Below are 16,500 nucleotides of genomic sequence, written 5' to 3' on the forward strand. Positions count from 1 at the left end.
CCCCCCAATGCAGCCCCGGATACTTACCCTTTGCGGCAAGTAGTGCTTCTGGACCCGGTCCCCGAATGGAGATATCGGCGCCCGAAGGTAAGCGCGCTTTATGCAAATTACATGAGATGACTGATGCCGATAGAGAATGACTGGAGACTGGACTCATCTCTGGAGCGTGCGCGCACGGCTGCCAGCGGCGATATCTCCGTCCCAGGACCGGCTCCAGGAGCGGGACTTGCAGCAAAGGGTAAGTATCCGGGGCTGCACTGGGGGGTCGGGCGGGCTCAGCGTCGGAATGCTGGGTGACAGGTTTCCTTTAACAGTTTTAACAAAAACAAGTTGTTCTTTTTACAGTAGGGACATGTTTACAGGCAGTAAAAATAGTGCATATTTTTTATCTGGATTCATATAGACTCAAATTCCAAAGTAGAATACAATGTAGCATGAAATGTTTTCAAAATCTGTATGTAAATAAACACCAATGTGAACAGAGGCTTTAAGTCCAGTTAACAAAGCTGTGTCTTCTACTGGGCTATGCATGTGCGTTTCAGAGGCAAATACGATGCAAATTGGATCTAAAATAAATTGATGAATTTAAATATGCTAATTCATGTTCACAAACTAAGGAGCAAAAAGCTTTAAAAAAGAAGCCCATGTCTGTCCCACTCTGAAATGGGCATCATGAATAACTCTGTGCCCTCCTTCCAGACAAGAATTAGAAAGCTGAGAACAATTTTGTCCAAACATTTGCCTCTTTATACCATTAAGAATACTGTCCCTGGGCTTTCACTGCCATATTATAGATAGGAGATTTTCATTTTTGTAATGTAATTAATAAGAAGATACTGACTTAAATCATAGATGGGGAATCTGATATGGAAGACAAAAAACCTAGAGGAAAATGATGTGCAGTGAAAGAGAAAAATGAGCGTGCTGTGAGAAGAACCACTTTAAAAGATAGAGGAAATAATAGAAATCTTAAGAAATAGGAGAGAGTGCAGAAGATAAGAGGAAGTAAGAGAAGGAAATGGCATGAGCAGCTAAAAAGAGGGAGTGGAGGCAAAGAGAGAAGGAGGGAGAGAAAGAGAGAGGAAAGAGGGTGCTTGCCAAATTCAACTACTTTGTTTGGCAGGCTTGAATGCTAGAAAATTTAACCCTGTAGTTGGTGAGCTCTAAAGCAGACAGACTTCCGTGATCCTCACACTTGTTTAGGGCGCGGCTCTTCGTTATCAGAGATGCCACTTGAATTATCAATATTAACTCTATATTGTCTACTAGGGAGGCCAGCTTATGCCATGTGTTGTTAGTGCCGTGATTCTGTCTACTTAAAAGGTTAAACTTTATCAGTGGGTACTGCATAAAAAAAATCGCCAGCACGCTCTTCACTTCTCTTCCCCCTTAAACCTCTATGCTTAGCACACATTTTCACATTCGGAGACCACAAAATGGCCGCCATTCTGCAAAACTGGGAGTGGGGAGGGAAAAGAAAATGTAAATGTAGCAGATAAACAAAATGGCTGCCTACACATTACACAGGTACCGCGTGAGCTACAGCATTGCCTCTTCCAAAACACACCCCCACCTTTTTATAACTCTCCAAAAGTCTCCACCCCCCCAAATTCTGTCTGTGTACTGGACATTTGCCATGATAAATATATGATCAGCACTAAGTATGTGTATTGTACATTACATCTATTGACTCTGCTTTACTGAAGCCGATAGGAAGGAAGTGGTAGCTGTTATCAGGTTGTGTTATATGTTTAGACCGATGCATGAAATACTTTATGGATATGTACAGTAAATGCAGCAAAAAAGACACAAACAGATGTTGTGCATTTTACAAGTGGTAAACACTGTAAAGAACGCCATGTTCTACTGCCAGAGCTGGATAACTTATTGAATATTAACCTTTTCTTGGCTTCTGTAGTTAAAGTGTCACCGTCGTAAATTTTTTTTTTTTTTTTTGCAGAAATCAATAGTACAGGCGATTTTAAGAAACTTTGTAATTGGATTTATTAGCCTAAAAATGCATTTTTATCATGAAAAAGCAGTTTGAAGCTCTCCCCCCTGTCTTTATTGTTCTCTATGAAGAGGGGAGGGGTAGAGGGAGATGAGGCACCAAAACAGGACAACAAAGAGTTAATTTACAGCTACATCACCAGGCTCAGCACTGACCTCTCTGACCCCTGTAATCCTTTGTTCTCTGCTCTCTGCTGCTGACTAATCTCTCTCCTCCCCCTCCCCTCTCCATAGCACAGACAGAATCCGACTGATGTAAAACAGTCAAGATTTCTTGATAATGAGCAGTGGATGACAGAAAGAAGAGGAGGGAAGGACCTGAGAAAAGTCTTTTTAAATGCAGATAATGGCATATTTGCCTAATAAACCCAATTACAAAGTTTCTTAAAGGGGTACTCCAGCGGGGGGGTCACTTTTTCACTGGGACCGGGGAGGAGGTGGCTGAGGGAAAAGACGTCAAGACGGCCACCTCCCCGGTTCCAGCGACGGGTCCCGCATTGCGGCGCTCTGGTCCCCGGTTCCCGGCCGCTTCCTGGTATTTGACGCGGGCCCAAGACCATACGTCTCAGGTGAAGGAGTCAGTGAAGGAGGCGGGATCCGTTTCAAGTCCGCTCAGATCCCGCCTCTGTCACTGACTGGCTGAGCCGACTTGGAACGGATCCCGCCTCCTTCACTGACTGGCTGAGCCGACCTGAGACGTCACGTCTTGGGCCCGCACTGAAGTGCCGCGATGTGGGACCCGCCGCTGGAACCGAGGAGGTAAGTGGACGTCTTTTCCCTCAGCCACCTCCTCCCAGCGAAAAAGTGCCCACCCGATGGAGTACCACTTTAAAATCACCTGTACTATTTATTTCTGCAGAAAAAAAAAATTTACAACATGCACATGCTACATTCCATTAACATACTCTACTCGACGTCTAGTATAAGATACAGACAATTAGGGCTAGATCCACTAAAAATGAACCAGACTGTTGTATTGTTAGCGACATTGCACTGAATGTTCTCTGATGTCGATTGTTTTATTTTCTTTTTAGTCATTTATCAAACTGTTTGGTACAGTATATCCTGTTACTTGGCTTGCCTCGGCATAATGTGACTTAGGGCATCAAATTGCTTGGGGAATAGGACATTCATATTGTAAATTTGCTAGCTGCAGGTTCTAAGAAGCTCTCTTAAAGTGACTTTACCACCAGGCCCAGACTGAAGCACCGGAGGCGGGCCGACCCACCCTTAGTGGGAGGAAACCCTAGCCCCTCTATGATAGGGTTCCACTGATTCTAATGGAGTTACTTCATTGAGGGGCTGGAATTTCTTCCCACTAAGGGTGGGTCGGCCCGCCTCCAGTGCTTCAGCCTGGGCCTGGTGGTACAGTCACTTTAGGCGCCCAGGATCCTTTCATGACACAAAGGTTGTCATTTAAGACAAATAATGGACAAATGTTATACAATAATTATTAAAAATAAAATAACAGCCCTTATTTACTGCAAAAATGATGGCTGTCTCTGTTTAAATGAAATCTGAGCTGTGGTTGTTTGCGGTGGGCAGTTTACACCAGTTTCTGTCTTACACAGTTCAATTTGGTTTAAAAAAAAATCTGCAGTAACACTTCATTGTTCATCACTGTATGCTATATATCGAATGTGTCAGTTTTACTAGCACCAAAGGAATGCATATAGGCAACCTTTTGTATCGTGTTCCTGTTGTTATTCTCCTTTGTATTGTTAATCTCCATGTTCCCTTGGCCCATAGGCTAGGTTCCCACTAGCGGAATGGACCGTGATTTAGCGGGAAAAGGTGATCGTCTGTTAATAATAACAGATGCAAAAAATGATCATGATCATTTTTTGTGGCCGTCATTAATAGATGGGTCCCTTTTCCCCATAAATCACAGCCCATTCTGTAGTGGAAACATAGCCATTAAATGTTTTTTTAAAAATTGCAAAAAGCTGACATATTTTTCCCATTGGATTCTATTGTACCCTATGAGGAAACAGCTGTATATTCATACACACACATTCATGTTACAGTTGTCAGGTAATTTTTTTTGCTGGTTACGGTTTAAGGCTATGTTCCCCCACAGAATTTTTGCTAAGTATTTTGGTCAGTATTTTGCAACCAAAACCAGGAGTGGATTGAAAACACAGAAATGCTATGTTCACATACTGTTGAAATTGAGTAGATGGCAATCATTTAACAGCAAATAAAGTGCATTAATTCAAAACAACAGCAGTTGTTTTTAAATAACGGTAATTTTTTGCTATTAAATGATGGCCATCATTTTCATTTTTTCATCTCCATGCACATATTATGATCAAGCATTTTATTTTTGAAGTTGAGCCCCACAATAAGGACTTTATCCAATATTATCTTGCATGGGATATACTCAGGCCCGGACTGGCCATAGGGCAGTTCTGACAAATGCCAGAGGGGCCGCCCCCTCCGTGGGCCGGTCCGGACCCCTCCATACACGGCTACTTCCTTTCCCCAAGTCCTGTAAACTCCTGATGCTGCCCAGCCAATCACATGGTCCTGCAGCATCAGGAGGTTACAGACTGTCTTCTTACTCACAGTGCAGTCAGCCTCCTCTTCTTCCTGCCCCAGTAAGCCCCGCCCCCTGCTGCCCCTGCTGGCCCTGTCACTGACATGCAGAATGAGCAGGCATCGGCTGGGCCTGCTCATTTACATGTAAATTCTGGGTCCTGCAGAGATCACATGACCTCCCCTGCAGAGATCACATGATCTCCCTCATTGAAGGCCCGGAGCCAGGGGCAGCGTCTGTGTGTGACTCTCCTCCTCCCTGTCAGCAGCAGCAGCAGTCGGGACAGGGGAGGAATCATCAGCAGCAGAGTGTGTGAGTAATGGAGGCACTGGGGGAGGTGTTATGTATGGGTTCTTACTAAATCACTACTGCACCCACAGACCACTACTACACCCATCATTATGGCCCCAGACCACTACTACACACACCATTATGCCCCCAGACCACTACTACACACACCATTATGCCCCCAGACCACTACTACACCCACCATTATGGCCCCAGACCATTACTACACCCACCATTATGCACCCAGACCACTACTACACCCTCCATTATGCCTCAGACCACTACTGCACCTACCATTATGCCCCCAGACCACTACTACATCCACCATTATGCCCCCAGACCACTACTACACCCACCATTATGCCCCCAGACCACTACTACATCCATCATTATGCCCCCAGACCACTACTACACCCACCATTATGGCCCCAGACCACTACTACACCCACCATTATGCACCCAGACCACTACTACACCCTCCATTATGCCCCCAGACCACTACTACACCTACCATTATGCCCCCAGACCACTACTACATCCACCATTATGCCCTCAGACCACTACTACACCCACCATTATGCCCCCAGACCACTACTACACCCACCATTATGCCCCCAGACCACTACTACATCCATCATTATGCCCCCAGACCACTACTACACCCACCATTATGCCCCCAGACCACAACTACACCCACCAATATGCCCCCAGACCACTACTACACCTACCGTTATGCCCTCAGACCACTACTACACCCACCATTATGACCCCAGACCACTACTACACCCACCATTATGCCCCCAGACCACTACTACACCCACCATTATGCCCCCAGACCACTGCTACATCCACCATTATGCCCTCAGACCACTACTACACCCACCATTATGCTTCTTAGACCACTAATACATCCACCATTATGCTCCTTAGACCACTAGACCACAGGGGGCCTTTCTATTACATAGAGGGAATCTGGCTCTAAATTCTACAAGGGGCATAACGTGGGCACTGTAACAGCGTGCATAGTAATGCATAGACAACCCCGTACAGTAAGTGGGCCTGTGTGCTTTGAAATGCCAGGGCCGATTTTCAGTCCCAGTCCGGCCCTGGATATATTGTTTATGCCTTTTTGTCCAGGTGTGATTGGCAGTGGCGGCTCTGATCCTCTCTGCCATTTAGAATCATTTAATTGTGTTACTGCATCATTTATGTGAATACGCTGCAGTACTGCAATAAAACTCATTGTGAACATAGCCCTAATTTTCACCGAATGTGCAGCACCTGCTTCTGGCTGGTCAGAGATGGGGAATCACTAAGGTGGGAGAGCAGAAGGAGCAGGAGACAATGTGGATTGGCACAGAGGCCATTTTCTTCAGTTCCTGGATGTCAATTAGCTACCAGTGTGACAGAATCAGACAGATATGGTAATACATTATATAGACACAAGTTTTCCTTATGTGGAGTTCCCCTTTAATACAAGTATTCACTAAGTTCCTGTAAGGTCCCTCTTGTGTGAGTGCCTTATATATGTATCAGTGTACCAACCTGTGAGAATTGTATTAATAACCTCATAATGTACGTTGTTATGGTACAATATCCCTAATACAAATTCCCTTTAGGGGTTGGGATATGGTACTTACAACTTGTGCATCAGATACATCTGTTCCTGCTGTTCCGCAGTGGCAGACTCGGGAAATCCCAGTCGCAGGGTTCATAGAAGAGGCCTTAGAAGAGGCATAGAAGAGGCCATAGAAGAGGTCCTTGCGCACCTCCTGGGTTTGGTTACTTCTCTGCATGTAAACAGAGGAGCTTGGTGCCTGGCCGCAGCCCTTTTGTCACTTCTAAGTGAATAAGGCAAAGATATAAAGCAGATTTGTGTGTGTGTGTGTGTGTGTGTGTGTGTGCGCGCAAGTACGCAGTGGATGCAGCCAGTCTCCAAACACCATGTCCTGAAAAACACAAAACCAAACTAGATGGACCATGGGAACCCTATTGCTTGAGGTGCAGGTGTTGGCCAAGTCTCCTAGGAGAAGAAAGAAGAGCATTTACTAGTGTTTCCTAAGTATTCAAGGAAAAAAGATGAGAACTTTGCTGTGATGATATTGTTTTACTTGGCAGCATACTATGGACTTCATTTATAATCTCAGCATATGAGGGGCCTTAGACACATGTGGCCTCTGAGCCACTGGTTAGGGACCATGTATACTTATGAAGAAAAGACTCAGATGTATGCTACTTTATAGGTATACAGTGGTATACACCACCTGGAGGCTACCATGTAAAAAAAAAAAAAAAAAGAAATACTGTACTTCATATGGTTATTTTTTTTTTTTTTTTTTACAATGCCCTATTTTGAAAAATAAAATATGCTGTTCTATAGAGTCATAAAAATATTTACCCAAATCTACCTGTCCTAAAAAATCAATTGGATCCTAGGGCTATGCTTGATGTATGTAATGTCTGTAACGCTATGTTCACACAATGTTTTCACAGCTCCGTTTAAAATGATGCCCCTCATTTTGTGTCTAAAATGATGGACGCCATTTAGCTGTCTGGCCTCCCCTTAGTGCAATGACTTGTGTTCGTACATTAGTGTAGTTTATGGCATGTTAACACGGAGCGATAATTTGCCCAATGGAACGATTAACAATTTCGATGTAAGGATGTATTTTTTATAACGATCAGCGTTTAGATGGAATGATATATCGTTTGAAAACATCGTTATAGCAATCGTTTTAAGATCGCTTAAGCCCATCTCGCACATAGGGTGAATGAATGAAAGACTGTTTAGACGAAGCGATCTGCGAATTTTCAGCGAACAACTAGCGACGATTTGAGAACATGTTGAAAGATCACAATGAACAATTTCTCGCTCATCGCTTGATCGTTTGCTGTGTTTACACAAGCTGATTATCGCTCAAATGCGTTCGTTATCACGAAAATTTGAACGATAATCGGTCCGTGTAAAAACACCATTAGGTGGACTAATTGGCCTTTGGGTGTGGCCTAATTGAAAAGTCCATTGAATATAATAGTAAAAACAGTGTAAGGATGGTGATAAAATAAAAACTGTGTGTGAACAACTAAAAAATAAAGTCCGCTATTTGCAAAAGACGTCCGAAAATAATTGTCATGATCATTATTTGACATCCGTGCAGACAGCATCAGTTATTTAATACATTGTGTGCATTGGACATCAGCCATCCCATTGACTTCAATGCATTGCATTGAAGTCAAATAAATTGCGACAAAAACTGATGTCTTTTTAAATAGCAAAGGCGGCCGGCCGCCTTTTCTCCTTTTTTGATGTTTTGTTAACATAGACTTAAGGTGGAAGTAGCACCCTTGAGGGGAATCCTGGTTCATGTCACCTAGGGGTGCTCAGTCCCTATTACTCTTAGAAATACTTATTTAGCCAAAATAGTGCTTTGCAATAAAAAAAAAACAAGATTTAAACTACTGCTTTACTACTGCTCTTTATACAAGATATAAAAGAGATAGATAGATAGATAGATAGATAGATAGGTGTGCTTTGTATCGGGGGAGTGCTGAGTGCGCAGTGCGGGGGGATGTTCTGCTCCTCTGCAGGGAGGACAGATGTGAAGATCTTTCTGCTCGGGAGTAAGAAGTGCTGAGCTCAGCGTCTGCAGGAGCATGATATTAATAGAGAGACGCAGAAACGGGGGAGGGCTGCCCACTGAGGTTGGCACGTACCACATGGGAGAGTGGGGAGACCCTTTCTTTGAGAGAACAGTTTACTTGTCATTCTCTTATAGACTGTGACAATGGGGAGGAAAGTGTTACAGTGTAAGCTATACTGAAGGCAGATAACCAGCAGACACTTCTAAAAGTATTACCTAAAATGTACACCTATTAATCCATGTATAGTACAGTTGCCTTGACGTATATTTCATTACCCAGCCTCATCTCCTGACATACTCGGAGAGAAGCTGGGTTGATATCCTGACTTCCAGGGACTGGTGTGTTTTCCCTTTGATGCTGTAACTCATAATTTAATAATGCTGTTTATTATTTACAGCTGTCATTAACAAAAACGACTGTTATTTCACCTAAAACGACGACGTGGGAACAGCCTAAAGCATATGTTTTTTTTCTTCATGTATTTATGTTGGTTTTACTATGTTATTGACTTTCCTTATGGAGTAATTGAAACATTTCTGTGGGCTGGCATGAGGACTTCTTTGTGGAGTGTCATGAGAATATTCATGAAGTTCATCATGGAAAGTTCATGTGGGGTATCATGAGAACATTTATGTAGGGTGGCATCATGCATTTGCTGCATGTTTGTGAGGTGTGACAGCTCACATTAATAAGAGAAGGTACAGAATCTAATTATACAAAATATAAAAAGATATTAACAATACAGCCATTGTTTTGATGTGTTCCTAAGATTTTTTCCCTAGTATTGACATGGATGGTTTTTTGGGGACAATGCTGCTCAGTGGCAGCAGGAATCTGGGCTGCAAGAGTGTGCCTGGCTTTTTTTTTATATATATTATTGACATACTATGTCTCTTGCAAGAAAACCCCTGAATTGATTTGTAGTACCAAGGAAGATTAACCATATAAAATGGAGATCTATATAATAAACTATTCATACCCTGACCCATATATGTTTAGGTTTTCTTTTATATTATTAGGCTATGTTCACACAAACTTTTTTGGTCAGTATTTTGCAACCCAAACCAAAAAAACACAGAAAGGCCATGTTAACACACTGTTGAAATTGAGTGGATGTTGGTATATTTGCCAACAAATGGCGGCCATTCACTCATTTCAACAGTGTATGAACATAGGCTTTGTGTTTTTAATCCACTTCTGGTTTTGGTTGCAAAAATACTGTGTGGGAACATAGCCTTAATCTGTATTCCATAATTTAATATATATTTTTATTATGAAAGCAATGGATACATTATGCCTGTTTTCATTTTACTCACATTTAATATACAGTATTTTCTAATTGCAGATTCTGAGCAAGATAGCAGCCCTCGCACAGCTATTGGCTCAGATCTAGAGGACACTAAACCGATCAATTTGGGTAAGTGAGTACTCAGTGTTGTGATGCCTAGTATTTTCCTCCTAACTCTGCTGGTTGTAATGGGATTGTGTACATACTCCACCCACATGTATCCTATGCCTCTGAGTCCTGTCATAGCTCTTTTGTCTCTGCAGATATGACCGATTTCCAAGAGAGTTTTGTTACTTCTGGTGTTTTCAGTGTGACAGAGTTGATTCAAGTATCAAGAAGTGAGTACCATCCTCAATGCTTTTTAATCTCTGAGTATACTGTATTAGTGAGAGAAGAGAATTGCATTACAAATACTTGTACAGTATTGATAAAATAAATAAGGAATTTATCAAAGCCAGTATTTTCTGTGCCACTCTTAAAGGGACGTTGTCACATTGAAAAGGCAATCCAGTCTATTGGCAGCATGATATAGAACAGGAGAAGAGCAGAGTGATTTGTAGTTTTATGTGGAAAGTCCCATGGTAACCGCTCATTCTGAGCTAAGTAGTTGTGCAGTGCAGTCCTGCACAACTACTAAGAGAACTTAGTAGGACCGCCCACTTGACTACTGGAAAGAATACTAATAAATCACTAGAAATTTTCCCACAAAGCTGTAACAGTCTGCTGAGCTCCTCATGTTTTATAACTTGATGATTGAAAATCGAATTTTTAATGTAACATTTTCCCTTTAATAATAAGAAATGCTGGAGTAAGGGGTTATTAACACGTCTGAAAAATACTGTGCAGGGACAGTATTCTGCAGACCGGACCTATTTTGAGATGCATGCCTTTTAAACATTTTGATGCATCTTTGACATTCTGTTCATCAAATCTAAAATCTATGCTGCTTATAGGCTGGTAAGGATCTCACCAAGAACAACCCATTTTTCTTTTAAAGGGGTACTCTAGAGAATAAGATTTTTTTTAAGCTTTTATAAATTACTTTAAGGCTATGTTCACACAACGAAAGTTCCGTGGGAATCACGGCTGTTGTAACAATTGTTGTAATTCCCACAGAACTCATGTTGTGCTGCCTTCTGAGGGAATCCCGGCCGGAGTGTATACACCTAGTATACACTCCGGCTGGAATCCCTTGTGGCGCCGTAGAAAACTGACATGTCAGTGAATAGTGAATAGCGGTTGTAGAAAACCCTGTCAGTGCACACTATGGAGCGAGCGGCTCCGGCCGCACGCTCTATTCTGTGCTTTGGGGAGTCTTGATGTGGGCACGCACGCATGCGCCCCCATCTGAATTTTGCGGCTTGAAAGATCATCCGGATGATCTTTTCAGAGACCGGCAGTTCCGTGTTCCGGCCGGGTCACGGAACGCCCGGTTTCATACGAGGTCTGAACATGGCCTAATACTGTAAAGTTACATAACTCTGTAATACTGCCGCCACCAACATTTGTGTCTTGAACTGCAGGGCTGTCCAAGCTCTGGTCCCCACTCCACTGCCTTGATCCAGTCGTAAATATAGGACTGTTGATACAGCCCTGCAGTTTCTGACACAAATGTTGGTTGCAGCAGAGGGGGCTGTGTTGCCTTGTACTGCTGCCACTAAACATAAAATTGTATATAAAATAGGAATTATATGCTCTTACCTCCCCGGCTCCAGCACTGGTAGCCGCATACCGCTGCTCCGCTTCCTGGTCTGTTTGGGGACTTGGGATGTGCCGATCCCGTCTGGACTGGAGTAGCGGTAAGGTTATTTCTTTAATCCTCATTTTCCGCAGTAGTTCTGCAAAAAATCTCCCTGCCCGGAATTGTCCATTAAAGCAATGTATAAAATGATTTCTTATTGTTATTCTCCAGAGTACTCCAAGTGTGAGGCTGCGTTCACACTACGTATATTTCAGTCAGTATTGCAACCAAAACCAGGAGTGGATTAAAAACACAGAAAGGATTTGTTCACACAATGTTGAAATAGAGTGGATGGCCGCCATATAACAGTAAATAACTGTCATTATTTCAATATAACAGCCGTTGTTCTAAAATAACAGCAAATATTTGCCATTAAATAGCAGCCATCCACTCAATTTCAACATTGTGTGAACAGATCCTTTCTGTGTTTTTAATCCACTCCTGGTTTTGGTTGCAATACTGACTGAAATATACTGACTGAAATATACGTAGAGTGAACGCAGCCTAAGGGTACAAACCCACTTGACGTATTTGCTGCGTGAATCAGTCTTAAAAATAAGCAGGCAAAACGCAGGTTGGCTTTATACAATTGTTCTGTGTTAAAATACGCAATTGCGTATTTTTGAAGCATGAAGCTACATGCGTTTTTCACACAGGTTGTTAACAACTGATGCTTTGCTAACAACAAGCTTCATGCTTCAAAAATACGCAATTGCGTATTTTAACGCAGAACAATCGTATAAGGCCAACCTGCGTTTTGCCTGCTTATTTTTAAGACTGATTCACGCAGCAAATACGTCAAGTGGGTTTGTACCCTAATAGTGAAATAGTCGCAACATTTTGGGCACAATGGGACTTGGTTTTGTATGGCTGAAAAATTCATGTTTTATTCTTGTTACTAGAGACCATTTGGATCACTTGTGCATAAGTGCCATTTTGCGTGTCTAATGTTGGCTATGATTCTTTCATATGCTGCACTGGAATAAAAATCAGTTCATTTATGAGTAAACTCTGCCTTTCTCCCATTGTTCAGTAACTTGATATGATATACATTTGTTGACTGAACCATACTACAGTAATTACTGTGGCTTAATCTAATCCATAGTTTGACAGCTATAGGAGTAAGAAAACATGTTTACCCTACAAAGTATGCTGTTTTTTTTTAAATACAATTGTATTCGAAAGTTGTCTTTTGAGAACATTGAGTAGTTTTCAGAATATTGGGCCCTGCAGGGTCTTGAGGCATTGTAAAAATGTGTAAGTCAAAAGGTATTCTTTCATGTATGCGATTGTTGTACTTGGTAATCCAAGGTTAAGTGTTTTACGAAAGCATATCTTTTTTTAATCTTCTACAACCCCCAAATAGAATGATGTTTCATACAATACAGTGTATAGCTATGGCACTGACCATTCAGGAATACTATCATTTAACTTTCCTTTTTTGCCTCCATATTAAATTTTAGTGCTTATGTAGTACGAGAACGTTGAATTGCTATTGAATTTAGCATGAACCGCTTTTTTGACATTTTGTACATAGAATTTTTACATCCCAATGTTTGATAGTAAAAAAAAAGGATATCCTCCAGTTGCATACCTCTTATAATCATAAATAATACTGTATATCATTATCTTTTTTTACAGCCCCAGTTGTGTCCGGCACAGGACCCAATTTCTCTCTAGGAGAGCTACAGGGACACCTGGCATATGATTTAAACCCTGCTGGAACTGGGATGAGAAGGACTCTCCCTAGCACTTCATCAAGCGGGTGTGTAGAATGTGTAGAAAATTTAATTAATAAACTAAGGTGTCATAAATTTAAAGCAAACTTAATCAAACACAGGTAAACCTCTGCACTTCCCTTCATGAGCATGGGACATAGGGGTGATCGGTATAGCGTCCTTTAGACACAATGCTAGCGGTGTTGCTCTCTCAGCATTAAAGACAGTGTCATCCAAGCATTTCAATTAAAAGATAGATAGCGGAGGCACTCACCGATTGTAGCAAAAAAATTGTGAACACACAAGTAGCGGATGAGTAATAGGCCTAGTTACCCAGACATTGCTTTCAAATTGAGATTCAACAGAGAATGTAAAAAAACAAACTAATGAAACTGCCCTGGACAAAAATGATGGTACCCTTAGAAAAGATTAAAAATAATTTGATCATAGGGACATTTTAAACTATAGTGAGTCCTGTAATTAGCACCACAGCTATCATTACACTTGTAATCAACTGGTCTGTGTATGTACAGGGTGTAGGTAGTCACTGTGCTGTTACGTATCATGGTGAGTACCACACTGAACGTGGACCAAAGAAATCTAAGGAGTTGGTGCAGAAGATTAGAAACAAAACCAACATGTTAAAGGTAAAGGCTGTAAGACTGTCTCCAAACAGCTTGATGTTTCTGTTAGTACAGTTGCACTGTTTTGTTTTTTTTTTTTTTACTAATTTATAGTCCCGCTAGGGGACTCCTTTGAGCAATACGATGATTGCTTATAGGGATCAATGCAGTACATATGTACTGCATTGGGCTATATAATTGGTCCTCAATTACTAAGGGCTGCTGAAGGCAGCCTCTAGTGATCGCTAAGCCAGGAGCACCAAGACCCGATAAGTATAATAGATCGGCTTCTGACGATCTCATAGTGGAAAGCTGATCTGGCCACTAGACCACTGGGGATGACTTTTACAGGCCAGCAGCCGGGAAACTACATATCCCGGAGTGCCAGAGTAGGTAAACTGTGCGGGGGGGGGATGTCAGGACAGTAGGGGGAGAGTGTGACAAGGCAGTGGGGGGGTCCACACAGCCTGGGAGAGTACAGTGGGGGGTGGGGGGTGGAGAGTGTGACATGTCAATTCTCTGGGCAGAGAGCGGAGGCGCGTAAGAAATCCCATTGAATCATTGTGACTGGTGGAATTTCAAGCTGTGTCTGTGGCACGGGCTCCGATTGAAATTTCGCCCCTTTTGCTCAGTTTGAATGGGCCCTAAACCTTTTTTAGACTGCATGTATTGATGTGCCCTCCTGGAGGAGCTGGATCCCCTGTACAACCTAAAAGGGCTGCAGGTACTGTGCCATGCTACCAGCACTCTAGCAAAATGTAAAACTGGAGAAGAATCTGTCAGATAGGAGAATGGTAATTATCTGTGGCCACCACCTGCAAAACCGTTGCCTTTTTAGGGGTGGCCTTGCTGTTGCCCCTCCACTGCGTTTAAGGCAGTTTTATCACTTTCATTTGCACCAAAGCAGGTGAAATAGACTTACAATAGCTTGCGCTTTTTAACCCCTTTACGTCCCTTATACTTATATATTCTTTCCTACCGTGCCAGACTGTGAAGGGGTTTTAATGTGTGTGGCTGCTTCAGTGTGATCAATCCCACACATGTTGGTGTCCCAGGAGCGGGGCATGGTCACAGGCAGCCGCGATCATGCAGCGGCCTGTCATTAACCCCTTAAACAAAGCAGACAAATCTCAGACAGACTGTATGTGCAGATCGCCGATAATACTGATCAGTGCTATGCAGTGGCAAAGCATTAATATATATATATATAAGTGATTGTGTGTGCCTTCCGTGTGTAACATCTTTATACACCATACATAAATGTGTAAAACATTATCTCAGCGGGGGCTTTGTTTCAGGAGTAAATGACACTTGCAGCCAAAGTAGGTCTGTGAATAAAAATACCAATGGCTGTTATATAGCCATGTTAATGTCAAATTGTAACTGAAAGGAAATTGCTGCTGAAATATAAAGAGCAGGGAAATGATAATACTGTGTACAAAAATCTTGGGTACAATATGTTAGGTAGAACTGGGAAAAATGCACTGAAAATCTTATTACAGGAATTGTTTCACAGCATCTTGCATGGCGTTTACAGATCTTCAGTGCTTTTTGAAAAAGGAGCCAGTGTTCACATAATCTGTATATCTTTATACAACCAGTATATCTATTAAGGCCCTTTTACACACACAGATTATCTGACAGATAACTGACAGATTTTTTAGGCCAAAGCAAGGAATAGATTGGAAAAGAGGAGAAATCTCAATCTTTCTTTCATGACCTGTTCCCTGTTTATAGTCTGTACCTGGCTTTGGCTTCAATGAGCTGTCAGATATCTGTGAGATAAATCTGTGTGTGTAATAGGGTCCTTACCCTGGTGAGCGCGGTTGAAATAACATGTTCAGTTAAATGTGTGTACAAATCTTTTGAAGGAGTAAAAGACACAAATCTGGTTCTCTAGAAGATGATGTTGACACAAGCCCAGGAGGGGAGTTCTACACATCTCCATCATCTCCAACTGGGAGCAGCCGAAACTGGACAGAGGACATGGAGGGGGGTAAGTGTTTTCATTATAACGTACAAACTAAAAGACATAAACGCTCACATGTTTAATATTGCTCTTAATCTCATGATCTGCTCAAAGAACGTTCACTGTGAATTATGTATTCATAAGGTTTAGTGTAAACAGAAAGTAATATAGCAACACTTTCTGTTCATTGTCCACCAATTTTACAAGATCAGTAGTCAGGAGAGAAGGCCTAAATCTTACCTATTCCCCTATCAACATTATGAAATAACAGGCAATATTTTGTTACTTTGGAAAATGGCAAATATAGTTTGTCAAATTACTGAGAACCACCATGCCATTCAGTGGGACATCAAAGGATGTATAAGACTCTTCACATTTAGGCTATGTTCCCACTATGTTTAGCTTATGTGTGTAACATCAACGGACATCAATGTTATGAGACTAACGTCTTTTCCTGCTATGATCCCAAAGTGGCAAAATAGCCTTACACCATGGCTTTCATAATGGATTCATTATGAAATGACTGACAAATCCTTTGTATATTTTCTTTAACTCAATAAAGACTCAATAAATAAAATTAGATATTGGATTAATATGGTCATAATCTTCTCTGCTTCTGGGATTGGGGATTTGGATGCTGCTTATATTTCTGGCTAATATTTGCTTTGTTCACTTCTAATAG

General features: G+C 41.9%; 1 protein-coding gene across 4 annotated transcripts in view; it reads left to right on the forward strand.

Annotated features, from left to right (window-relative positions):
- The window catches only part of NFIC (nuclear factor I C), a 139,964-nt gene that overhangs the window by 63,404 nt on the left and 60,060 nt on the right, over positions 1-16,500 (forward strand). For all 4 annotated transcript variants that reach the window (XM_069962558.1, XM_069962559.1, XM_069962557.1 and 1 more), the window contains exons 3-6: positions 9,825-9,896; positions 10,031-10,105; positions 13,150-13,273; positions 15,721-15,845. In XM_069962558.1, coding sequence (XP_069818659.1) covers positions 9,825-9,896; positions 10,031-10,105; positions 13,150-13,273; positions 15,721-15,845 — 396 coding nt within the window. The remainder of the gene's footprint in view (positions 1-9,824; positions 9,897-10,030; positions 10,106-13,149; positions 13,274-15,720; positions 15,846-16,500) is intronic.

The sequence above is a fragment of the Dendropsophus ebraccatus genome, chromosome 3, assembly GCF_027789765.1.
Source record: "Dendropsophus ebraccatus isolate aDenEbr1 chromosome 3, aDenEbr1.pat, whole genome shotgun sequence".
Lineage (NCBI taxonomy): Eukaryota > Metazoa > Chordata > Amphibia > Anura > Hylidae > Dendropsophus > Dendropsophus ebraccatus.